The 27,383-nt window shown below is 38.4% G+C and overlaps 2 protein-coding genes across 3 annotated transcripts; one reads left to right on the top strand and one right to left on the bottom strand.

Moving 5' to 3' along the window:
• Positions 1 to 19: 19 nt before the first annotated feature.
• Positions 20 to 24,715, top strand: LOC113227144. The gene is made up of 7 exons (XM_026460022.1): positions 20 to 79; positions 1,903 to 2,164; positions 19,202 to 19,407; positions 21,616 to 21,751; positions 21,935 to 22,200; positions 22,823 to 23,021; positions 24,573 to 24,715. Exons 1-7 carry the CDS (start codon positions 20 to 22, stop codon positions 24,653 to 24,655), a joined length of 1,212 nt encoding a protein of 403 aa, XP_026315807.1. The 3' UTR covers positions 24,656 to 24,715.
• A 236-nt stretch (positions 24,716 to 24,951) lies between these two features.
• Positions 24,952 to 27,312, bottom strand: LOC113227029 (pro-resilin-like). 2 transcript variants are annotated; one of them, XM_026459889.1, is made up of 5 exons: positions 27,260 to 27,312; positions 26,355 to 27,179; positions 26,078 to 26,267; positions 25,827 to 25,862; positions 24,952 to 25,736 (listed from the first exon to the last, which is right to left on the bottom strand). In XM_026459889.1, exons 1-5 carry the CDS (start codon positions 27,266 to 27,268, stop codon positions 24,994 to 24,996), a joined length of 1,803 nt encoding a protein of 600 aa, XP_026315674.1. In that variant the 5' UTR covers positions 27,269 to 27,312; the 3' UTR covers positions 24,952 to 24,993. The 2 variants fall into 2 exon arrangements, with proteins under 2 accessions (XP_026315674.1, XP_026315675.1); XM_026459890.1 differs by having other exon boundaries at positions 26,219 to 26,267.
• Positions 27,313 to 27,383: the final 71 nt, after the last annotated feature.

Raw genomic sequence — 27,383 nt, 5'->3', positions numbered from 1 at the left:
TTACTTTGAAAAAGCGAACATGGAAAGTTTGTCATTTATTTATGGACCGAGCGACTTCTTCCTGGCCAAGGCTTGCAAAGTAAGTATGAAAATCCATTACTGTCCTCTTTTGTAAACTTTTAAATCTACTTACTAATACTAATAATGAATTATGTAAACTCATAGAGCCAACTGCCCAGTGTATATAACTACGAGAATTTAAAATACCAACATGTAGATACCGCTTACTTTAAAAAAAATGGCGGTAACACTAAGTAAAGTGTTTTGGCATTCTTTTGTTTTTACGTCTATTTTGTATTTTGGTCGCGAAAATAAGTGCTAGTGAGAAGAGCGATAACGAAAATATAGTAATAAGATATACCTTCAAACACATCAGAAGTTCAGCAGACTACTATTAATGTCTGGATAAACAATAACATTTTCTTTTAGCAGTTGCATTGTACAAATTTTAATGGTAATGAATATTTTGTTTACTTTTTCTATTATACATCTTCCTCTCTTTAGTCTTTTATTATTTCCTTGCATTGTTTGAGAAGAATTCTATACATGCCTCGGCGGGAACGGGGATTGCTTGACTCGTATTAATACAAGGCCTCGCTGGCACTCGACCTTGTAACTCATACTCGTCCAGCAATCCCTTACTTCCCGGCCTCTGCAGTAATGTTACTATTCCCCAACGCATGCAAAGCTATCCATTACGTTCGCGCACCGACTGTGCTCCCCGCACCTGCAACTGACGACTGCAACTGACTGTAGACGCGAGCAAGCAAGACATTTTCGGGCACTGTTTTCGAGTGTCACGCTCCGCTCTCCGCTAAGATCTTTTGAGCAACTGCATTTTTCGCTATGAAGTGGTCCGAAGAGAAATATCATTTAGCTATGGAAAAATACAATCAATTAAAATGTATGCCGCATTCTAGCTACTAATTCTGAGGACGACATGTTCGCTTAATATTCAAATGAAAAATGTGGTGCAGTTGCATGCGCGGAGTAGAGTCGATGTGCGAAAGTATGGAGCACTCGCTTTTCTTGTAGTAATGCGCGTAACGTCTCCATTAGAGCGGTTGCAGATGCATGGAGCATAGTTGGTGCGCGAACGTAATGGATACCCACCTTAATAAAAACGCTGAGATTATAGAACTCTACATTACCAAAAACCGTTTACACACTTATGTTTGATACAGTTTTTATAATTATACACAATTTACTTTTATAGTCTAATAATATCTACAGATGAGTAAATATTTATAGAACAATGCATAATGAGCGGTGCGCTGGAATAACTTAAAACTCGCATGCGTACACTCCATAAAATTTCTATGTCTCACTGATTCCAATGTCATCTCCCTAGGTAACGGTAAAGAGCCGTTGTTTTCATACTTAGTATTAAAATTGAATAATGCACTAGTAACAGTTAAATAAATATGCTTGCTATTAAATATACCTCATAAAATCTCTGTCCGCAAGGTTCTAGTTATAAGTTGAACAGTTACAAAATTGATCTACAACATTTTATCAACATTGGGCATTAAACCCTGCACCCTCCACAATTTAATTAAACAGTTAAGTGCCACAATGAAACGTAAAAGGGCAATTAACCTATGCAAATAGAATAATTTGAAAATATTCCGGCGAGTCCATGACAAGGGATCGAGGTGGCTAAACTAGAGAGAAACTAAACTAGTTTTCGCTCCGACATTCTGATTAACAAAACTTTGCGACCACTAGACAGTTTCATAAATGCCGCGCATTTAAAGTTGCTAACTTAATAATATACCTGGAGAACTTGGCTTGGCGGCGACGCGAGTTAAATCTTGTTTCATCGCTTGATGAACTGCACTGCCTTTACTGTCAGCCGCCTAGTAGTCCTGATTAGTTACCTGTTATTAATTGCTCAATTAGGCCCGGTGCCTATTGGCAGAATGGTATAGTGAAGGATCCTTTGGCATCCCTACCCATATGAAAACGCACACAGACGGCAAATATGCAGCGGTATCCTTAGGCATGCCTAAGCATACCATCGCAACGTCATGCTTGCGCCTAACCTCTATCAGATCAAAAAAACCTGCCGAAACATCCCGAAGGCTGCCTAGGCGTTCCAGAGGCTGCCGGCTCGGTATCCCTAAGCTTACCGCGCTTCGTTTTTGTAGCTACAACCGTGAAGGTATGTTACTATTTGTTGTTGAGTTGCGTGTATAACAAGCTTCGGGACAGGTGAGACGCTTCAATGAAGTGATTTATTTCATTTGCATTTAGGATATTTAATGCGATCCTTTACATAATTTAAATACCATATGACGACCGAAAGACAATTGTAATAAACGAACGATCATCAAAGACACCACCTCGGTGTCTTCGATGAAATATGAAAGAGTGCCTTCTGGAACGTTGGAAGCTACGGGCCACGTCACCCGTCGCGTCACAGCCGGCGTCACTCGCTGCACCCCCTCGCGGGGAGTAGACGAATGTTGTGGAGGTGTCACTATTCTATAATGTAGGGGCTCTTCTGTCGCCGCCATTGGTAGCGTTGAAAACACAAATACTATTCTTTACCTATAAATCCCTTGCCGTGCCGTCCTGTCAATGGTCATACACTTACCTCAGGTAATCAAAAGCATAGTATAATAAGACAAATAGTATAATTCCATACACACGTAGTAGCGCGGCTTGTAAGTGTGCGCGCTCGCCGCCGGCCGTTTACGAGCGCACACATTCTAATAATCTCGCGGTGCTCTCGAGTCGCACGGCGTAGGTCATTGCACGTGCATACCCATATTTTTATAGGGTACTAAGTAATGGGACAGACAAATTGGGTGCCTGGTGGTAAATGATACGCCTGTCCATAACAGGTGCAGTGCCACTCAGAGCTTTAAATCGCAATGATCTGACATGCACTGCCTCTACGCCCCAACCTGAGACATAAGTTGAAAAGTCCCATGTGCCTGTAATTTCACCCTTACCCTTCAAAACGGAACACAGTAATACTGACGTTACTGCTTGGCGGCAGAAATAGGTAAGGTGGTGGTACTTCCCTGGACGAACTCTTTCACAAGGAGTTCTACTGCTACTATATACATTCATACATTATAAAATTGAAGCGTTCGCTAATGTTTAAAAAATTACATCAAATAGTAGACGTGTTTATTGTTGTGCTTATGGTTCTTTAACAAGAGTGTCTTGAATTCAGAATTATTCAGCATTTCATTTGTATATCATAATCATACTCCAAGAATCGAGATAACAATCCACGATGCTGGTGAGTTCGTATTGCATTTGACTAAGGTTATTTCAATATTGCACGAGGATACTGAGATGAATACCTTATTTTTTTCAAATTATATGTACGACGGACTAAATAAAGTAAATAATGATGTGACTATTATATGCTCCGAGAGACCGGGAGATCCAAACTGGAACTTATGCTTTGACTGTATTCGATGACGTCATCGAAACGTCCGACACCCTTACTTTCGTTTAAATATCGGCACCCTTTGTGGAGGAAAGGCATAACTTTTTTACTTCTGGTCAGGACGGACAAATATGAATAAAACGCTTGTATTAAAAGTTGTAGTACTCAAAGTACTTAACCACCAACCAAAACCATCATGTGGATGTGGATTAAACATTTACATTTCAATTACCCTTCTCCAAATTTCAACACATCACTACAAACTACAGTGTTTACCGTGATTCCACGAATACAAACCAAGTATATTTTAGTTTATTTTATTGCATATCATAATATCTTTATTACCATGATAGTCATATATATTTTTTGTAAAAATACTCCATTAGTTTGTTATTATTATTGATACAAAAATCGAACAACCACAAAGAAAAATTCCTTCGATCTAATTGGATTCGAACCAGCATCCGTTGCCTAACCGTGGCTACCACTCTTACCCACTAAACTACAGACCGAGTCAGCAATCTCAAGATCGTCCGGGCCAAGCCCTCCGCCAGCCCGAAAAATGGGTATTTACTCGTAGACGTTCGTCTTTGTAATTAGTATTTGCTGTAAAATATTCAAATAGCAACACTTGCTTTCAGCGTCGCGTTTCGAAAGTTTGATTTTAAAGTAGGTAATTTATACAATAATAAAATAATAATAAATTTTATTATGCAATGAATAGATTAAATATAAATTGTGTACTTTATTTATTTACCTACCTACGGGCAATTGTCTCATCAGAGAGGACAGAATGAAGTGATTTTAGTACTGGATGTCGTCGTTTGCATTACCCGCATGGTTGGCCGGCCATTTTGGGCTATCCGAAACTAAATCGTACAACCAAGTAGGCTTTAATATATAATACAAGGTATTTGCTAGGGAGTAAATAAGAAGGAATAAGTTCGGGAATCACTGCTGATTTTTTTATTCGATCTTTCTATTAATAATTATAACAAAGTTTTTTGTTTTTTTTTTGATACGAAAAATATATGCCACGTCAATTTCACGACGATCCAAAATACCATCAGACGCCACCACCCGTGATTTCACGATCAATACACATGTCTAATTGATGCTAGCTTTGCACACATCACACAAATTCATCATCATATAAAAGCTAGGTGGCATAATATAGGATAACATAAAAATAAAATTGAGAGAAAACTTAAAAACCATTAATCTTAAGTGAACTTTACATTAACGCCAATTAAAACAGTATAAATTGTAATTGCTCATATTATTTGCTCAATATTTTAGTGGAATATACTAAAGTTTAGACGCAAATGTGCCAAAGCTTTTGTATGAAAACAGAACCATAATGTCAGTGTTTGCTTAATATATTAGTTTGTTTTACGAGCTACTTCGTCATGGTACACTTCATTAGGAAAATAGAACGGAGCTGCGGTATTGTTGAAGAATCCATTCCCTTTACGCCGCACTCGAATCGCGCTCTGTATTAAAAGACCTATGAACACTTCTTACAAAAGTAGCTAATATTGTTTATAGATAGATAAGTCGAAATCAAATTCAGTTTTGTTTGCTGCATCACAGTACATTACAAACAAGCTTATGGCGTAGATGCGATAGTAAAAATAAATAAAGGCCAGTCTAGGTTTGAAAATATGGTCTGCAGTGTTAGATTATGTTGTGGTGTAGAGTTGAGTGTACTGTGTCAGCAAAAAGGCCTCTACCAACCGTAGAAACTGTCATATATCTGTGATACCAGCATTATACCGCAATTCAGCAGAATCACGACGCAGATTCTGCCTGGTCCCTAAGGTGCACCAGTAAAAATAAGTAATTCAAAATACGGAAACAAGCATCATCACATTTAACTGCCTCCGTGGCCGAACGGTTATCACGCTGGACTGCCACGCAGAGGTTCCGGGTTCGATTCCCGGACCGGGAGAAATATTCGTATGGCCTGCATTTATTTCTCTCGTGAGTTTGGGTGTAATTTAGTGGTTGTCTAAGTGTCCATGGCACCCGCTATACAGGGTTTCCTTAGTGGATTAGTGTCTACATCACACAGTGTTTAAATTTATATCGTTGTTTTAGTTCACTTTTTAGCACTAATTCACTCTTTCGTAGCAAGTTGTCGAGCTTGTTTTTGAAGGCATTAACAGAGACAGCAGAAACAACATCTTCCGGTTAAAGATGTTTTGTATTGCTGGTAGATTGTACTGATTCATCAGAATTTTATAAGTCTCGATGAGGTCACCACGAATGCGTCTTTCTCCCAGAGTAGTGAGGTGTAATACGTGTAGTCTCTCCTCATAGGATTTGCGTCGAAGAGCCTGTGGCATTTTAGTTGCCTTCCTCTGAACGTTAACAAGAAGGTTTACGTCTTTTTGGAAATAAGGGCTCCACACTTGATATCCATATTCCAGCAGTGGCCGTATATAGGTCTTATAGATTTTGAGAAACACGTCTACTGTCATTGTTTGGAACGATCTGCGTATGACATAGATATAGAAGTTAGCTTTCTTGACTATTGTAGTGATATGCTCACCCCACTTTAAATTGAATGCGAAAATGACTCCAAGATATTTTTGAATGTTGACTGCGGCTAAGGTATTTCCATGCAAGTTGTGTGTGACTTTGGGGTTATTGCTACCAAGATACAAAATGCTACTTTTTGTTGCATTATAATTTTGATGCATTCAATTTGATAATCAAATCTTCGGTCCAGTCTTGTATAAGATTTAGTTTTTTTTGAAGTTGTCCAGAGTTTATAAGTGGATTTGCAAAAAAAATTCCACCATCAGCAAAAAAGGCACAATTAGAATCTATGAGCTCAACTAGATCTGTTACATATATTCCAAATCGATGGGGAGCGAGCACTGATCCCTGCGGTACCCCGCTCAGTACCCGCTCTAGTTGCGACATGGAGTTACCGACACGTACCTGGAATGTTCTATTTTTAAGATAATTGTCTATCCAATTAAGTAGAGTCCCACGTACACCGAAGTGATCTAGCTTCATTAAGAGGCGCTGATGCGGAACTTTATCAAAAGCACGTTCAAAGTCCAGGTACACTACATCCACCGGGTTCTTATTATCAAGTTCTTTGCTCTACATAACACATGTTAACAAGTTTGTAACAGTTGATCTTTTTCGTAAAATCCATGTTGTTTGGTTGATACTATACATTCCCGATTCAAAAACTGATTTAGTCGATCACAAATAATTCTTTACATAATATTGATCACAACACTGGTGAGACTTATGGGACGAAAATTTCCAGGCTGAGTCTTGTCTCCTTTTTTATAAATAGGAATAACTATAGCGTTATCACTAATATCAGGTTTCTTACCACGGTATGACTTCTTTTTATTTTCCCGATATTTCGGAACGGTTGCACGCTCCATGGTCACGGGTTGAGTCAACCCGTAATCATGTGATCATCATACCGTGGTAAGAAACCTGATATTAGTGATAATCATTTAGTGAATAACCACGAAAGTCTTAAAATCTACATAACTATAGTGTGCTTCCAAACTTGAGGCAAATATCCCATTTTGAAAGATTCAGAGATATTCATTAGTTCTGTCAAAGTGGGAGCTAAGACCTTTACACAGTGTTTGAGAATGCTACTTGGTAGTTTGTCAGGTCCAGGAGAGGATTGTGTGTTCAATTTTAACATAGTTTCTTGCACATATTTTACCGTGAAGGTAATGTCATTTAAACTATTCTCTACTCGGGAAACTGAGGCTATTATGGTGTATTGGTCCATGACGGGTTCTTCTGAGTAAGCTTTTATAAATTCCTCTGTAAATACCTCCGCTATATCACCGGGATTCGTTACTATGTCTCCATTGTAACTGCTCATTGCTGGTGAGATGCTTACTTTGGTAGATGTGCATCGGCGTATATGAGAGTAGAAGGCTTTGTCACCATGTTCCAGTATTTTTGATTCGTACACGCTTCTTTGTTTCCTAGATAGAGCAACACACCTTTTGCTAATGTCACGGAATTTAACAGTACCTGATATTGGAAACTAAACTCTAGCACACAGTGGTCGCTTTTACCTATGGGTGGTTTATGGACTATTTCCTTAATCAAAGTCTCCTCATTAACCATTACCAGGTCCAAAAGTGAGGGAGCCTGATTCTGCTGGAACTTTGTAGGACTATTAACAAGTTGCCAGAGATTACCGCTAACAAACATGTCCTTAAAAAGTCCTGCTTGCCCTATTTGGTGTTGATCTATGAGAATTGGCCATTTAATAGTGGGATAATTAAAATCACCAGCAATGATTATAGTATTGTTTTCCGAGGCTGCCAAAAGGTTTGTCCACAGTTTGGTGTTACGTACTCTCCATGTCTCTTCGTTTATATCGTGAGGTCGATACACCCCTACCAGTAGAAAGTGATAGGTGTTAATCCGAATATCTAGGTAAAAAGCTTCCACATCTTCACACATGTATCTCTGATTACGTCTAGCAACTATAGGTATCCCATTTAAGTTGTCTCTAACATACATTACCACACCTCTACCTCTGGTTTTGCTTTGAAAATGATTTTTCGTAAGTCTACGGTCTAGTCTGAACAAAGTGTAGCTCGATATGCCATATGTACTGTTGAGATCTTTACTGTTTAACCATGTTCCTGTGAGAATAAAAAAAGTGTTTTTTTTAGTTTATATAGAGTAGTAATAGATCAAATTTAGGCGGTAGAGAGAACAAATTTGTATATATAAATGTAAGGTCAGTTGTACGGATTTCTATTATAGTTGACTAGTTTTTTTGGTTTACAATTTTAGGTACACCGTTCACATATCCAATTGTGAGGTTAGTTTCCCCCTTCTCTACTCTAGTTTTAAGAGAATCTCTAAGTTGTTGAAGCTCCTCACGCTGCTTAGGTGTTTTATCATCATAAATTCTTACCTCCTTTTTGGCCTTACTTTTGTACTTAAGTATCCAGACCGCATCTTGGCGGGAAGAAAGTACCACCTGTATAGGTCTGGTTTTGCCATCTTCACGACGTCTCAACCGTTGTACAGTCATCACTTTATGCGACCAGTCGCCTCCATTGTTCATTTCCAATAAAAGCTTCTTTACAGTTGATTCATCGTGTGTCTTTCGGTCGCTGCCATTTTCAGAGATACATTCTTTAACACCCACCAAAATCACATTGCTGGCTCTGCGTTCACGTTCCAGGATTTCCTCCATTATAGCATTGGTGTCAGATGGGGATGTGTTAACTACTGATACCTCCGGCGAGGCTTCATTGGTGGTTTTTAATAACAGCTTTTTTACATCATCGAGTTCTTCGCGCAGTTCATCGTAGGATTTGATGAGCTTAGGTACTTGGAATAGGGCCTCTCGACATGCGGGACACAAGTACAGGAGTGCCCGTTTCCCTTTTAGCCCCTTTTAGCTGCATTGCAAACAGATATTCCTTTTGCAACCATCACACTGCACTGTGTTTTCATCGTTGTATTCATTCTCGCATTGAAAGCACGTTATATTTTGCTCGAAATACGACACTGGCACGAAAAAGACGTTACGATTTTTCTCATTTAATTTACACTTCACTAACACGACTTTAACGTTATGCAAAATTTTATGCACTATTTAATGTTCATTTAAACACAAAAAACACGTGATTCTGCTTGATTACTATTTTTGTCGATTTTTTAAAAATAGACACAAATTCCAACACTGCTTCTCTTTCTGATGGTAGACACAGAAAAAAAACATCCGAACGAGCAACATAACTTTTTCCTTTACAACATTATGCTACATTTCTTTAAACAAAAAATTAAAAAGAAGTTGCAGCAAGCGGTGCGGTCGATCTGTGCCGTGTGTACTTTATAATATGCAATGTAATATAGAACATATTCTCTACTTAATATACGAGTAGTATATACATATTTCTTGTAACAAAAGAGTAAAGCGTTCTCAACAATAACGTATATTTGTTACAAAAGCAGACTGCGTAACACGAACTTCTTCTTTTGGAAATATTTTCACAAAAAAATAAATGAATATAATGATAATAAAAACATCATGATATTCAACAAAAATAATAATATTATAATTTGTAGATTGTTTCTTTGTTTCCATAGGTAACAATGATCTTAACATAGTGTAAATCGTAATTGATGATAGCCTAATTACTAATGACACGTTGTCATATTTAAATTAGAAACCTCACGGCTAAAATGTTTTTGTTTTCATTTATTTTGCAGCTATGAAAAATGATAACGAACTTAATTCGTTTTGACGGTAAAGAAATGAGAGAAGTGAAGAACGCGCTCATCGCCTACGCACTCATTATTCATAATTCCGGTTGTTACATTTTATACGAATATGTAAACAGTTAAAAATGCGAGCACTTTCCGCGAACAAGGCAAGGCGGTGTACGTCGTCCATTACTCGCACGTCTAGTTTGTATTAGCCTGAATCTTTTATAAAGACAAGCCTGTCCCGCGGCCGCGCGCCTCTAATGATGATTTACTGGTAGAAGCTCCCTCGGGCGGCGTAATTTTCCCTTAGTACAGGACTGCGGCGCCAACGGTCCTACCGCACTATTGTCCGAGCTAAAGTGAAAACAAATGAACAACGCCCGCTTTTAATCATTCATCCCCGAACGTGCGCCCTCTTCATTGAGATTTATACATCCTTTTATCGGTCAAGCGCTAGAATAAATAACGACTGTGGAAGAGTATCACACCCCCTTCTGACCAAACTTAAATTTTATGTAAAAAAATCTTTTCGACTTGGAAAATGTTTTGTTTTCAAAAATATCAAATTTTCCATCTATTTTTGTCCCATGGTAACTTGAGCGCGATTTTAACAATCAATAACAAGCAACCTAAGATAATACTGAGGGACTATCCAATTTCTATGCTGAAGTTTGAAACTATTATAATTTCTGTTTTTAGATTTGGTGATTTTTAGATTAGACACAGGTCAATGATAAAAAACGTTTGTTATAGACTGTTGCACGATTTAGGAATCAGAAAAAGTTATTAAGAATATCAGCGATGCATGAACAATATAGGGTCTAGATAGTGTTTTGTCTTATTTGGCAAGTCGGAGAACGGGGCGAGGTGGGCAGTGGACAGCCGGCGCGGCGTCCCTCCGACCCAGCCTTAATTAACGCCCGCCCGAAGCGAATATTAAATGTTCGCAAATACACCTATTTGTCCATGCGTTCCTTGTACACACGCCCACATTTTCTGTCGTACGCGTTTTTGGTACAAATCTAGCATTGAAAGTGTTTACATATAGCAGAAAACAAGCAACGTAAGTTTCGTCCACACATGCCTTTCGCCGTTAATAGCTTCGTAACATCTCACGGAATTGGTTTCCTTGACTAGTGACTTATTAAAATAGTACATTTATCTACACACATATCATAAACACTCTACTATGTGTTCAAAAACCGCAAATTACTGCCAACATAAAGATAAACTGTTTTGTTAGAACAAATTTCTTATCTCTGAAATTAACATCGAATTCGATTTTATTATGACATTCAAATTTCGAACATCTCTGAAAAACTAAAACAATTTCATTTGACCTCAATTATAGTATAAGTCGAGATTACGATTTATTCGAAATGAAATGCCAATAGCAAACAATTTTACAAATTGCACACGTTACTTGATATCGAACGGTATGATAGTTGGAGCCGACTCTAGTTTGTCTATGAATTAAATAAAAACTACGGTTGCGTGAGATGTGCGAGAAAAGTTTTTATTTGCCGCCATTTCGCCAGTCGTAACATGCGGTTCCTGAACTCATAATAGAGAGCTTATAATATGTGTATAAATAAAGCAGTGTATGTAACTGTACATAATTAGGCATTAAAGGGTGAATTTCACTTTCCGAATTTCAATGGCACTTTTTGAGTGATTTTTGTAAAACCCTTATTTCTTTTGGTTTTAAGGTCTTAAACGTACAAATAAGTTCAAGCAATGTCAATAATTATAAAATCACAGAAATATTTAAGTTAAATACAACAAAAAACTATATTTTAGGTCACACGAATGAGATTGCAGTAACTCGAATGATTTTCTCATAAGCATAAATGATAAAGACGGCAATGTAATGAGAAATTATTATTACAATACACATTTTATCGTTCACAAAAGAACATTTAACATCATTTAACATGTAACAAATATTTTAATATAACTTCTAGTATCAAAATCCTTCACATCCGTGTAAGATCATCTATCTATTTATATGTAATTAGTAAATAAATCTAAATAAGTATTTTGTTAATGTCATATAAACTTTGTTGTACATCAATATATCATCATCACCGCCATCAACATCATCATCATGATCACCATTTTCATCAGCATCATTACCATTCACAGCATCATCACACTCATCGTCATCATCACCACCATCATCATCCTCACCACCGTCATCAGCACCATAATCACCATCTAATTGTTATATTTCAAGTAAATATTTGGCTTAAAGTAACTATTTGACTTAAAAGTAGACAAGAATGAGAGCGACAATAATGATATTTGGATACATTTTTAATTGTAAAGTGTGTAAAATATGCTGGACCATTATAAAAGTGCGTGGAATTTAAAGTTCCTTTTGTCTGATTGAAGTACAATAAATTTTATAAAACTATTACTTAATACTTATTTAGATAGATTACTTTACATGAATGAGAACGATTTAGTCACTAGCGCTGAAATTGGTATTTAAGTCGATTTTTTGCTAAAACGGAGATGCACAGGTTACTTCACTATGTACACAACAATCTGATAGGAGTCGCTTCTCACGTGTGCGAAGAGTGAAGGTGATGCGGTATGAACTTTTGTTATTAGGAGGCTTTTAGTTGAAGTAACACTAATGATAACAAAAATTGAAACATATTTTGTATTCCCAAGAAAACATGTTTGTTTATAATAAATTGGAAAATACGGTACGGTATGTATTCGACGTGAAAGTTATTACAGTTTATCCTCGATGGGAAATATTGCGATTTAAACGAGTGTTTAATTTTTTTCTTCTTTTCTTAAAATTAGGGCGACGCGGAACCGGCTCCCATGAATGAGAAATTGACCACTTTTTTAATTTTTATTAATTACTGTGACGCAGTAAAGTACTCTTTTTATGCGTAACACAGACTAAGTAAGCAAGCAATCATATTAAATAAATAATGCTTAGTGTTCATATAATAACATAAAAGTTATTGAAAGGGACACATTTTTGGAGGTTATCTGAAAACAACCCTAAAACACTCGTGTGATGTTTTATGAAACTCGGCTGTCGGCTCGTTTCATAAACCCACACTCCTATTTTAATGCCTTTCATTATGTAACAGTCACATAAACTACCTTTTTTTCTTAAAATTTAATACAATAACAATATGACAGTACAGGGTACCCCGTTTAGCTATATGGATCTCAATAAAGTAATTTGAAAACATATACTGATCGATACTAAAGAATGTAATTTTAAAGCCGGAGGTGCGGAGGGAGAGTTATTTTCCTTAATATAGTTTACAATGCTGAATCTTCGACAAAATTATTATTGTTAGGCACTGGATTCCCTAATGGTTTAACAAAAAACAAACGTATTTTACATAGGTCAAATCTTGGTTGCAGCTCCCATTCAGTAGGTTAGGTTAGGTTAGAACATGAATCCCCCCGAAGGGGTTCCCGCCTTGTCGTGGCGGGGGGGCTCTAGTAGCCGTGGTCGATTTCATCCCACGGTGAAGCTAAGAGGAACCCACGGGGCCGGCCGATGGTGGTAGGCTGGCCCGAGGAGGAGGGCGTTCGGCGCGGGGCTCGTCTGGTCAGCGGGACCGTGCGGATGCGCGTTGAGAGGAGGGTCGCGGGGGGAGAGACGTGTCGGTGTGTCGTTGCCGCTCGTCCTGTCCTCCGCGACCCTGGCGGGGCTGCACCGCTTTCGACGATGCAGTGGCGACGGGGCCGCGGGGAAAGAGACGTGTCGGTGTGTCGTTGCCGCTCGTCCTATCCTCCGCGGCCGAACGTGGGCGGTTGGCCCGTGGTGGGCGCTCCAAGGGACTCTCTTCGGAGAGTCCGTGCGGAAGCGCGTTAGGTGTTGCGGCAGAGCCTGTCATCAGATCCGCCGCGTGGGCTGGGGGAGCAGCCACTGAACTTCACAGTTGAGTGGATGCTGTCCTGGCCCCCCATGGCACCTGGGTAGCGGACTCGGGGGAGTTCGCTGCCCATAATAAAGGGGCCCGGGATGGAAGGCTCGTCTGGTGTTCGGCGAACCTCACATTCGGAGTCGGGGGACCGATGTGTCTCCCTTCTCTAGGAGGGGCTGCGCAGGGTGCGGCCAGCCGCTGGTGGGGGCGCGGACGAGTGCAACAGCGTACCCGTACCTACAGCGGAGAGGAGGAACACTCCGGGGGTTTAGTGCGGTCGGGCTGCTCCCCTTCAGGGTTCAGCCCAGTCCCACATAACCCTGGCTCTGTCCCCGCGGGGCCGGGGTATCTGTAAGCAGGCTTAACAGGATTAACAAAAGAAAAAAAGGTTAGAACATGAAAAAGCAGGAACCAGGAACGAATTTGTTTGCGTTTCCAAATATGTTTTCAGGCCAAATTATAATTAACATAATATTAGTATTAGGGATATCGTTTTTCGGAAATAATCCTATTTCTAGATGAAATGAAATTTAGATAAAATGACGTACACTGTGTTTTATTATAACCTATGAATGTTATTAAAAATGAGTGTCTGTGTAAGTGATCGTTATAAAAAATAAAATTATAGAATATAAGTTTATATTAAACGTTCGTTATGACGAAGTGAACTACATATATTATAATGAGTTTATAGGAAGTAACATTATGCCAATTGAGCGTTATGTGAATAACATTTCTATGACACATTACACGCCCGCTTCTGTGTAGTTGCCGCCTACTGCTTCTCCATAGAGACACGCACACATTTGTGGACGTTACATTAAAACAGTACGATAGACACCGTCGTCTTTGTATGAGGTAATACAAGTACATGTCAGTGCCACTGAACATTCTAACAGCAAAAGTTTTAATACTAATTCAATATGACACAATATCATTCTACTATTGTGACAGCCCTATTTTCTTTTATACATAAATATTGACGAGATCAACCGAGAGTGTTAAAGCGTAATTATTATATTGAATCTATATAAGCATTACGGCACAAAGAAAAGTAGTGACATTTTTCATGTAGATTTTTAAAAAGGAAAAACGTAGAAGACCACACGATGATGTATTCGATAAAGTGTAAAAACAATATAGCTATTGTCAAGTTATGAGTGTTTTTGATAAAGTAAAAAGCTTTCAATTTTGACTGAATTTAATTATGTACATACATAAATTATGTGAATACCAGACAAACCAAAAAATGTTTACTCCCTAAAACAAATAATGTATATGGTACTCGAAAATTAGATTATGTAATTCCTAAATTACTAAATGAATTTCCTGCGCGCATTCAAGATCTATATGTGGAGGGAAAATGTAAAAATAAACTAAGGAAATATTTGTTAGAGCAAATCGCTGTGGACGAATAAACCCTTAGTAGTTATTTGAGCTACAGCTGCATGTACTTATGTAATAAGCCATTGTAAAATGTATCAAATAAATTTAAAAAAAAAGAAGAATGGTTACACACGGTTTAGCAGCGATGCAAACGCGGTGCATTAGCGATGCAATCACTAACCGTCTACCTTTACATACGCGCGCGATTTCAAGCAGCGATGCAAACGCGATGCAAGGGCGCGACTGCATCAATACAAGCGCGATTGCATCACTGCAATCGCGCGCTTGCATCGATACAGTCGCCTACAAATCGCAAGTGTAGCGATGCAATTGCGCGTTTTACGAATGCGCTTTTGCATCGCTACTATAAGTCGCCGTAATCACTCATAGAGGTGACAGTTTATATCAAATTTAAAAATTATATTCTTAAAAAGAATGACAGTGTTCCTATTACATAACTAATGAGTTTTAATCATTTTTGGGTGCGGTGTTATTTAACTACTGTCCATGAAAGGGTTAAAATAGTGTTTAGACACGCGAGATTGATAAAGCAACCCGAAACCACTTATGAACAATACGTTCGCCGTTCGCCAACAACCCAGTCATAAAACTGAATTTGTGAACTACTCATGTTAGTTCGGTCACAGAACTTTTATAATATTATTAGGTTGACTTACGACCAGTAACTTCATCTATGTATATTCAATACTTTATTGCATGCCATAATGTTATACAAAGTATATATAATATACTATATTGGATGTAACCATGGTACATTCGATCACACGATTAAGATCCGAAAAAATAGTTTTTATTAAATTATTTTTTTATGGTACCAAGTGACGGAACGAACAAGTCATGGTGGTAAGCGATACGCCTGTCCATAACAGTTGCAGTGCCACTTAGAGCTTTAAATCATAAAAATCTGAGGGGCACTGCCACTGTGCCCGTCACCCTGGGACAAAGTTGACAAGCCTGTAATTTTACCAGCACCCTTACCCTTCAAAACCGAAAAGCAGTAAGGCTCACATTACGGTTTTACTTCTAATGTGTCGGGAAAACCTGAGAATTAGGTATAAGTAACATTATACAAAGCATAAATAGCATAATGTTATAGGGATAATAAAGGTATAAATAGTATAATGTATAACATAAGGTATAACACTGGACCTTGCAAGGGCCACAGCAAAGTTTATAAAATTTAAACTGATCATATTATATTTATGTATACCACGAATTACATTTCGAAGTCAAAATCCATATTTCAGACATTTAAATGATAATTGTAGTAACATCATATTAATCAACATGATTGATTTACAGTCTGATACCCCACTACCGTTTAACCTTTTCACAATAAAGCTATTGATATGCCTGTAGGCACCACCATAGCTATTGGTAAAAATTAATTCATTGGTGTAAAGAGGACACGTATATGCAATGTCATATACAAAAAGGCTCAATCGTAATAATTCCTTTAGCTCCTCAATTAAGTGCCTCGCTCTCCGAAGCTTAGAACGAAGACATTACAATACGTAACGTTCGTTCATCGCAAACGTTTATTGACACAAATTCCTTTAACGAGCTCCTATTTCTCAAAATGTCTTATACTTCTCAACCCTCAAAGATAATGTGATAAAATTTAAAGCGTCAGACTTTATCCCACTACCTAACTCAAACTTATGTAACTCTCTCAAAATTATAAACTTCCAAAGTTTTTAATAATATTAAACCAGTAACTATTATAAGTGCTCTTTAAATTTGTTTTTAAAATATGTATAATAAAGCGTACATCAAAGATCTTGCCTTTTCCCTATTACTGTTGTTTATGACTGACGAAAATAATATTGCAAACTGACAGAACGTGAGTTAGTGTTCTTTTGTTTACCTGATTATGTCTCTTGTTATGAACTACTACACCGGACTGGTCCAATAAAGAAGGCCCTGATCTTTAACTCAAACCTCTTTCTCTTTTCAATTACTTACTAATGATGTTCTAAGTTTATTGGTTCCTCGTTTGTATAAAAATAAGTTACTTACTAATTATTTATTGGCGTATGTTAGATTTAATAGGGCTCGTAAAATATATAGTTAATAGCTAGAACAAACAAAATACAACTTTGTTTTTTTTTATGTTGGCAATTGACGGGATGTGCATTTTTTTATAATATCAATGACGGGACGAACAAGTCGTGTGCCTGGTGGTAAGCGACATGCCTGTTCAGCAGTTCCAGTGCCACTCAGACCTTTAAATCGCAAAGATCTATGAAGCACTCCCACTGTGCCTGTCACCCAGGGAAATAAGTTGACAAGGAACATGGGGCCTGTAATTTCACCAACACCTTAAAACTTCAAAACCGGAACGCAGTAATCCTCACATTACTGCTTGGCGGCAGAAATAGGTAATGTGGCAGTATTTCCCAGGACGAATTCTATCACTGGTTACACTTAATGCACAACTTTCTAGCGAGGATTTTGATGCTCAGTATGTGCTGTGCACTCAGCTTGGTTTGCATAGTCCTGTTTTTGATCCGGAACCTCCCTGTATTTAATCTAGCAAAGTCTATATTTAGTATGTCGTGGTGCCATCTAGCGGAATTGCTATGAAGTACCAGGGACAGCTCTACGTTCGCTTGCAAACACCTTCGTTGATTTACCGCCAGAGGCATATCGTAGGGGATAAATGGTGAACTTAGTTTTATTATTGCTTTTTTAAAACTGTTATACTACACAAGCTCTACCATAGTATATAAATTGATGTAAGCAAAACAAATGTTAAATAATCAAATAGTAAGATATTACTATTTGATTATTTAAAACTTGCCTTGATTTTCTAGCAGTATCTAATGTAGTTTTTATGATTTTATTAAGAGAAAATATGCACCGATAATCAAATGTTTTTTACAAAAAGGATGATTCAACGCTAAAAGCTTGTTAAAAACTTCGAAGAAAGTTGGAAAAAACGCTTTGTTAATTTCCGCCCATTTACGGCAGGAGTCATGCCAATCGTTTAAATAAACACTGAGTCATTCCAAATTAAAGTATAATTACCAAACAGTCACGCATAACCACCGGTTTAATTAAGTCTAACCCTAACATTTCTCCGTAACCCTAACCCTTTTTTGTGCGAGACAAATGTGATCCCAAGAAAAATTCAGTCGAGTATGTTTTTTATTTTGCGCCACGTGCGAAATAGCGTCACGCGATTTGCTACTGGCTGGAAGCAGTCCTCGAGAGCGCTTGCGCGATACACTCGCCATCGGTTTTAAATTTAGAATTGTGTACTCCGGTCCCATTTCGATAAATTGCAGATTTTTAACCTAACCATGCATGTTTGCAATTTGTGAAGATGAATTGGTGTTAGATAAAGACACGTTCGAACTACCAAAAATTACGGTCAAGTGAGAATGATCTCAGCATTTGGTGTAGTTCAGTGTATATGATACTAAGAGTTAAGTGGTTATTATAAATAAAGATGCGACATTTAATATTATTTCTGGTATTATTGCTATGGAACCAAGGTAAGGTTTTAAAATCAAATATAAAGCGCAAATTACATTAACCTTTTAGCCTTAACCTGAATTTACTAAAAATAAGTCCAAAACGAAAATAGAACATCGCCAGCAGAAATTATCTTTGATATGAACATATTAGTCCCAGAGTGATAAATTTGTTAACTTCGATACGTGGTGCAATAAAAGTTTGGTAACAGTTGTTATGGAATCCAATTGAACCGCAAATCCCGAAGATGTCCTAACATAAACAATGTGACAGCAACCGTGGCGGAATGAGAATCGCACGATGTAGAGCGAGCGGCTTTTGAATAGACCCCTTTTACACTCAGCGCACGTTTTATTGCTCCTAAATCGTGATTTATTCCGATACGCGAAACCGAATTGCTTATATATCCATATTATACGATGTTCTACAAAATAAGTAATTTTTTAATGTAAGAAGCTAAGATACAAATTGTTTCTATCTATATCAGTTCTAATAACGTCAATAAATAACATATCTAACACACTGACTATTCAATTTCGCGCCCAGTGAACAAGATTCAATGTTCTTTAGCAGACTACTCAAGGTAAACACAAATGTTAAAAAGTAGATCCTAATAACATCCCTTGTAGAACTCTCTCATTCCATTACTTAATTTTCAACAATTACCGAAAATAATTGAAATGAAGTGATTTTTTTTTAATACAACTTTGTTGCTATTGCATACTTAAGTACCATAAACTCTAAGATCGATGTTTAATTTCAGAAACCGTAAACAGTATTCGACTGTTAGAACTACGTGTGCCAAGCCATGCCGCGACCGGAGGTGAAGCACTGCTTGGTTGCCAGTTTGACCTACAAGGCGATCTGCTATATTCTGTCAGCTGGTACAAAGATGATAAGATGTTCTTCCGGTACAAGCCCGGCAATGGAAACACTATGAGTTTTCCTACCAAAGGCATTACAATTGATGTGAGTTAAAATAGCTACATAATTATTCACACGAAGAAGTTATAATGACATTGCGAAAATGAAGGTGAAAAATTGGAGAATGGAGATATACACTTTATTATAGCGGCTTTATTATCACGTATTGTACAGCAGCTCATTAACTATACATTAGGTGAACCAATTTCTTTTCATGATTAAATATTTATATACAGTGAGTACTCACACAAATATGTATCTATTGATAGATTAATACTTGACAACTTATTTATTAAAACGAGCTGAAACTAATACTACACGTGTACCTGTAACACTGTACTATACGATATTTATCCGAGCTCATATTATGGAATCTTAGGGTCGTATTCTAGAACTCTATTCAATGCTCAAGTCAGGATTGCACTGGAAATACGACCCTAATGGCAGGGACTTGAGTATGATATCAAGTGCTTTAAACCATACTCAAATCCTAACTTGAGCATTGAGTAGAGTTTTAGAATACGACCCTCAAATTGCGTGGTCAGTTAGGGTTTTTTTTTATTGCAATGCAATAAGTTACGTAAGTATACATATATCTTTTTGGCTATTTTATGCAAAGGGTCTCGAAGAACAATAGTTCTTGAATGAATATTTCATGTCTCTATCACATGTCTCTGTCTTTCTACAGGTTTTTTTGGAAATGATGGCAGTGTTAATACACTGGTTCACCATAAAAGCATAGTGTGTCAGACATTAATATTTAAAAGAACAATATACCTAGCAAATGCTTCAAATGTGCCTAGGTGGCGAAGGCGAATACTGTCATTTTCCGTACACAGTGACCCACGTGACTTAATGAAAGTTTAACTGCCTCCGTAGCCGAACTGTTACCATGCTGGACTGCCACGCAGAGGTCCCGGGTTCGATTCCCGGACCGGGAAAAATATTTGTATTCCTACATTTATTTCTCCTGTGAATTAATTTGGGCGTAATTTTTTATTGTCTATATGTGTGTCCATGGAACCCGCGATACAGGGTTTCCCTAGTGCGGGGCTATGAGTGTGTACACTTTAAGTAATAGGCAACAACAGTCTTAGGGAAGCTGGTTTATTGCAGTCTGACGTCTGGTGCAAGAAGAACCCTAATGATTACTACAATGAAGCTTATACTAATTCAAGTAATAATAAGGTGCTAATGACAATATAATTCTACAATTTAATGAATAGTTACGCAAGGTGCAAACTCTATCTAATCTAGGTAAAACAAACATGTTTATCTGAGTATGCTGAGGCAGCATTCTTAACTCGTGCGTGCCCTCACATCTGTATACAAGATGACCTCAAAACTGAAAAAAAATACAGTAAATAATTATCACTAATTACAGGTTTCTTTCCACGGCATGACTTCTTTTTATTTTCCCGATATTTCGGAAAGGTTACACGCTCCATAGTCACGGGTTGACTGAACAGCGGCAGATTACAGTTTTAAGAGCAAACATACTTGTCTACCCTCTTTCGCTGTCGAGGACTACCTTCATCTTGATTACTTGTGGCGTTACCATTGTCACTTACTTTTTTCCGACAAACCACACTCACTGTATCCGCAAGCGAAACTGAAGTCGAAGCATTTGTTTTCATTGAGCTAAGCACCGGATTCCATGCAGCGGCACGCTATGATCGCTGTTTTGACGTTTGTCCTCTCATCACGTTTCGTAATAATTCATAACTACGTTGAAGGCGCTAATTGCTGTACATTGTTATCAATAGTTACGTGCAGTAAAATTTATTATGGGATGTGTAGTTTTACAACACAACTCGGTACTTGTTGTTCCGATTCCGAAATTCGAAATTTTTAAAAATTAAATCTAATACTATTTTTAGATTGCTGGGCAGCACAACTTCTACCTCCGGCAATCTCGCGAGTCAAAGCTCAATGCAAAATAAAGCAGTTTCGAATTAACTATATATTAAGTAAACATTTTTATTTTCGTTTTATTAAAACTTTTTAATCGGCTACTCCTCACAATACTAGTAATAAATCTAAAAATTTATATTTATCAATTGAGATTTGACCTGACTATTGTAATCTGTCGAAACGGCCATCATAGCGTGCCGTTACTGTAGTTGAGTTTATCATTAATGAATAACCACGAAAGCCTTAAAAATTGAAAAATGCAGTTTTCGTAACGGAACAATGTGTCAAATACGCCAAGAACAAGAAGATGCAACAGTAATAACAATTTTCACTTTTCAGATGACACGCTCCTCGAGTGATGTGGTAACTTTAGTGAATTTGACCACGGATTCTGCAGGACTCTATAGGTGCGAGGTAGCGGGAGAAAAGCCTCGTTTTGACACTGCGGCTGCAGAAAAATATATTACTATTAACAGTGAGTCTAAAGTTAGATCAATCAACTGCAAATTAAACATAGTACGAGATTCTTTATATTTAGACTGCAGGCTGCGACAACCGCAACTTGTAATGTTATCCAAAAGGTTATTTATTCCTTGCTACATTCAATCACTAGCAATGCGTGATACTTAATCCTAATTGATATTTTTTTCTTTTACAGTCCTCCCAAAGTCGAGTCCCCAATTATCAGGGATGCGTTCCCATTACAACTTTGGACAACTAGTAACAGTGAATTGTACGTCTCCGGCGTCCCAACCAGAAGCCCAACTAGTCTGGCTGATCAATAACCGTCCCGTTTCAAAAAAACAACTCTTAGGTCCATGGAAGAGAGTTGTTGATGATCCACCTGACACAACAGAAACAACGTTTGGACTTAGATTTAGAGTTGCGGAAAAGCATTTTGTTAACGATATCATGGAACTGAAGGTAATCATTTCATAACCCACATAGCAAAAACACAATGCGATTTCTGCGTTACCAATGTAATCTATGGTTTTCCTTTTAAAATTTTTGTGTACTGGATGTTTTTTGAGAAAAAATAATAATAACTTTTGTATTATTGAGATTTTTTGTGAAATGACTCCACTTGACCCGCAGCTCAGTTGGTAAGAGCAATACTACAGTACAGTGTGGTCGTGGGTTTAAGTCCAACACGAAAAAGTTAAAGTCGAAAAAGTTTTCTATGTGTCCGGTTTTTAAATAACATCACATACGTTGCTCTGATCCCAAAGTAAGTAGCTAAAGCACTTGTGTTATGGAAATCGGAAACACCGACGGTACCACAAACACCCAGACCCGAGACAATATAGAAAAGTTAGTTTTCTACACTGACCCGATCGGGGATCGAACCTGGGACCTCATACATGGCGACATCATGAGAACCGGTGTGCAAGAAACTTGACCACAGGGGCCGTCAATTGTAATTATATCATTGTATCTTTGTATTAATATCATAATAAATAACTTTTAACGAAAAAAATATGGTCGCTGACAGCTACAATCGTCACATCCAAACATGTAGTATGTAAATTAAGATATGTACTTTCAGTGTCAGTCTACAATAGCGCCTCTTTACCAACGAGAGAAGGTTCATAGAGTGCTAAAGCCTGGCACGCGGCCAACCACTCCCGAACCTGTATTCTCAACAGACCCCTTGGAACCCGAAGACTTCAAACAAATAAGCGATAATACTTTCCTTTGGGTTTTACCTCAAGATACTACTGTTGCCAGTCCTTCCAATGGAAATAGTAAGTATCTACTTTCTTACAATACGATCATTTATTTTTATGATTTATTTATTGACAAATAAAAACGTCAGAAATTAAGGCGAGTGACCGGGGGAGAAGCAGGAAAAACTATTTTGCTAAATCAAAATATGTTTTTGTATTTACTATTAAATAACAGTCTTATAAAAACTATACGATACACTTAAGGATATTGTCTAAGGAATGTGCTAATGCGTTACGTGATAGAATGTACTTTACCCGATCATATGAAGTCCTGAAATAAGGCTAAAATAAAAATATAAAACGAATTATTTAAGAATAAAATATGTAAATGTGTTCATAATTTTTACAATTTTGACTTTCAACTGAAGCCCTATTAGTTATTAAATTCACACTGAATCCAAAATCCGCAAGTTACCCAGTGGTTTAACGACATGCCGCGCCACTCGCTGCCCCATTAGTCGTCATCGGGCGCTTATCAAATTTCTCCGCCTGTTCTTATTTTAATCATATTAATTTACAGCGCCCGGATTGTAGGACGCGAGAGGCACCCCCCCGCACCTCACTCCTAAAATCTAGACTCGCGTTGAAAATACCTCGCCTTAGGGTGTGTTCCTATTATGTCGTGGCGACAGATAGTCCTGCAGTTTAAAGTGTCGTGGCTTATATATTTAAATGAAGTTGTTCACACATAGAACAACACGATTAACTGTCATCCACGACTTTTTTGACGTTACAACGACAGACTGTCGTCACAATGGAATCAGCTAGAACGACAGTCTTTCGACTATAAATAAAACGCCACGTCAAAAATTCGACGACAGATAATCGCAGCTTCAAACGATTCTGTCGTTTGAAGCTGCGATTATCAACAAACGACAAGCCCGCTGCCGTGAACCGATAAATTGTCTTCACGATCGAGTAGGAACAGCTAGGCACGACAGTCGTTCAACGATAAAATAAACCTCCACGACACAGTCACGACAGATAGTCGTGATATGGGAACAGGCTAGACGCGACAGTCGTCCAACGATAAATTTTTTACAACGATAAATTGTAGGGTTCGTTTCGGTGATTCCAGTTATGTTAATAAAGCATATTTTACAACGTTTGTTAGCGAACGTCGTCGTAATTATTTCATATTAAGAAAGACCATAGATCAGGTAACCCAATAGAACGGGCTTAATCCGAAAACAAGATTCGTGCCTACTATTTATTGCATCAGTGTAAAAGATGAGTAGCCCATCATTATTGTTTTCTGGTTCGTAGAGCTGGGACTCTCGACTGTCTGCGAGTGTGAACATTCACGTAATGCAGTAAAATAAGCGATAAAATGAACGTCCACAACAGATAGTTGTGATATGGGAACAGGCTTTGGCGCGACTGTCGCCCAACGATAAATAAAACGGTAGGACATAATGGCGACGCGCCCTCAAACAATTACGTAGCACTGCTAACAGATAGTCTAGCTCCCACTTGGTTAGTTCTTGTCATTATCGTTTTTAATCTTCAAAGAAATTATAAAGAAAACTCACTAGTTGAAAGAACTAACTTTAGTAACTTCTGTTTCAGGTGTATGGCGGCGCAAATTTTTTCCAATACAGTTCATTACGTTTTTGTTCCAACTTAAAATATCTTATACATTATTTTTATAATCAAATCACCTATGTCAATTATATCGATACAGTGTACTTAAAATTACTGTTATGTAAATAACGTGTGATATTATTGTTTCGATAGCATTTATATACCGTACATTTATTTTTATATTATTTCTTATATATTTCAGTAATTGCATTGTAATTAGTGTTTTTTTTTTACTATTACTAAGTAATTTTATTGTTGTGGAGTAGCATTAATGAGGTACGTATGAATAAACCATTATTGACATATTCGAAAATAATAATAACGGTTCTTTTCAAATTCATGTATTTATAAGATATTTAATTATTTACATCGCTCATGTTTATTGAGAAGTCGTCATTTATTTAATTCAAAAGCCGGAACCTCGCTGACCACTGGGTCCTCCACTAGGATAACCTTCGTCTCCGCCTGGATCTCGGCCTCCTGGATAGCTTCGACCTTGCAACCCACTGCCGAAACCTTTACGACCCCCTTGCGGTTCACTAGGGTAACCGCTTCCACCTTGCTGACGCCCACCAGAAAAACCTCTGTCACTTTCTTGTAGACCTCTACCAAAACTTCGGTCATCTCCAGAAGACCCTACACCTCCAAAGCCTCTCCCACCTTGCGGGCCACCACTGGGGTACCCTTGGTCAGCCCCTTGAGGACTGCTTGGATAACCTCTTTCCCCTCCTTGAGATCCACCTGTTGAAAATCCTCTTCCTCCTTGCGATCCACCTCCGAAAGGTCTATCTCCTTGGGGGCCACCACTGGGATATCCCCTATCGCCACCATTGAAATTTTCTATGCCATTGTCTCCAGGTCTGCCAGAAGGATACCCTTCGCCACCTTGTCCGCGAACACCGCCAGCGAAGTTACTAGGACCCCGTCCTGCTCCATCTCTTCCGCCTGGCCCCCCGATTGAATATCCCATTCCCTGGGTTCCTTGCGACGGTGTACCTTGACCAAACGATTCTTGCTGTTGGTAACGACTAGGACCTCGTTGACCGTCGCCTTCTGATCGTTGCGGGTAACCAATGTCATTGGTACTGCCAAAGAAACCCCCACCCGGTTCACCTTGAGTATATCCCTGACTTTGAGGCCTTGAACCACCTGTCAGAAAACATATAGTCGTGAGTAAACATAAGAATGTTTTATAAAAATTGCATTAAATACTGTGCTTATGTGCTATAATTTAATTACCTCGACCAAACCCAGACCCTGAACCTCCTCTGCCACCTGTAAAAAATAATGTTTTTATAATTTTACACCACAAACAACACAAAATGTCTGCTACCAGGAATAGAAATAAAAAAAAAGTGCGATGTAGCATGCACACCTAAATAAAGACCTAGCTATTTTCAGTCGGCTCTTCTCTAATGCTTCTTCAGAGATACAAGTATAATTACGTCTCCATTTTTTTATATTATCTATAGATTATAGAATCGAAGTACCCTCGTATCGAATCTGAGGCTTGTATCCCTGGAGGCCGGCCTCGTACTCGACCACCTGCTTTCTGCCATCAGGCAGCACTACGTTATATTCCCCGGTGGCCAGGTCACCATCCCGTTGTTCAGAATGACCAAATTTAGTACCTGTCTCCGCGTCGTCCACTTCATAGCTAAACTCGTATTTAGCTGGCTCCTGAAACAATGTAGAATATTTCTTAAAAACAAAACAGTATTTAAATAATATTCTAGCATGATAATTATAAAAGTAATAGTGACTCACATCAGATTCGCCTTCACTAAATCCAGGACCTTGACCGCCAAATTCCCTACCACTACCACCACTACCAAAACTAGGTGTGCCATATTCTGATGAAGGGCGGCCACCTGAAGCTCTTCCACTGAATTCATTTTGAGAATTACCAGCATTTGGAGAGCCATAACTTGAATCTGGTCTTTGAGGTCTACCACGTTGACTAGGTGATTGGCCTCTAGAACCATCACCAGAAGACTGGAAATCTCCTGTTGGCGGTGGCCCATATGAACTTTCAGGGGGTTGACCAAAACCTGGGTCTCGTTGTCCCAATCCACCTCTTCCAGGAGAACCACCTCCTAGACTTTGCCCTCTATCCGGTGGACCATAAGTAGATTGCGGTTGTCGTCTTTCGTTACCACTGCCAGCACTGAAAGGTCGATTGCCTGATTGTATGCCTCCAGGGCCACCTTGACCAGGAGCTCCATATTGTTGACTCGGCGCATTCAAATCTCTTCCTCTCTGGTCTTGGTTAAAACCACCTTGTGCCTGCGATCCGAACCCTCTATGAGGACCCCTTCCTTGCCCAAATCCTTGAGAAGACGGTGGACCATATTGGGTGTCTGGACTGGACTGGCCGGTTTGCCCGGGAGGTAGGTAAGTGTCTTGAAGTTGATTTTGATTTCGAAACCCTCCCGATCCCAGACGATTTCCACCGCCTATTGGACTACCTGCACTAGGAGGTCCATATTGTGCTGAAGGTCGGCTACCACCACCGGCAGATGGTGGCAGGTAGCTGTTAACTGGAGGCTCACATTTGACCGATATCGCCACTACGCTTAACCAGATAATCCACTGAAAAATTTAAAAAAGTTTAAAAAAATAACTGTTGTAATACTTTTTAATAATATTACAAAATAAACGCCAGAACTCACAAAAATCATTGCCGTAGGATTTTCATGAAATGCAAAGGCTAAAATTTGAGGTGGGATGTGTCTTTATTAAGATTTAGCTTTGGAATACATTAGGTTTGCGTAGCCCGTGTTTATATAGCGTTTG

This window comes from Hyposmocoma kahamanoa, unplaced genomic scaffold (genome assembly GCF_003589595.1).
Source record: "Hyposmocoma kahamanoa isolate Upper Pololo Valley unplaced genomic scaffold, ASM358959v1 202, whole genome shotgun sequence".
Taxonomy (NCBI): Eukaryota; Metazoa; Arthropoda; class Insecta; order Lepidoptera; family Cosmopterigidae; genus Hyposmocoma; species Hyposmocoma kahamanoa.
This window is presented reverse-complemented; position numbering and strand designations above follow the sequence as displayed.

Bases quoted from the DNA above. Each gene is read 5' to 3' on its own strand.
- LOC113227029 (XM_026459889.1), bottom strand. The intron at 25,863-26,077 runs GTACTTCGATTC...TATTTTTTACAG, and splicing joins GCCTCAGATTCGATACGAGG to GTGGCAGAGGAGGTTCAGGG. The intron at 25,737-25,826 runs GTAATTAAATTA...GTTTTCTGACAG, and splicing joins AGGGTCTGGGTTTGGTCGAG to GTGGTTCAAGGCCTCAAAGT.
- LOC113227144 (XM_026460022.1), top strand. From the start codon at position 20: ATGGAAAGTTTGTCATTTATTTATGGACCGAGCGACTTCTTCCTGGCC. The intron at 80-1,902 runs GTAAGTATGAAA...TTGCTCAATTAG, and splicing joins TCCTGGCCAAGGCTTGCAAA to GCCCGGTGCCTATTGGCAGA. The intron at 2,165-19,201 runs GTATGTTACTAT...GTTTAATTTCAG, and splicing joins TTGTAGCTACAACCGTGAAG to AAACCGTAAACAGTATTCGA.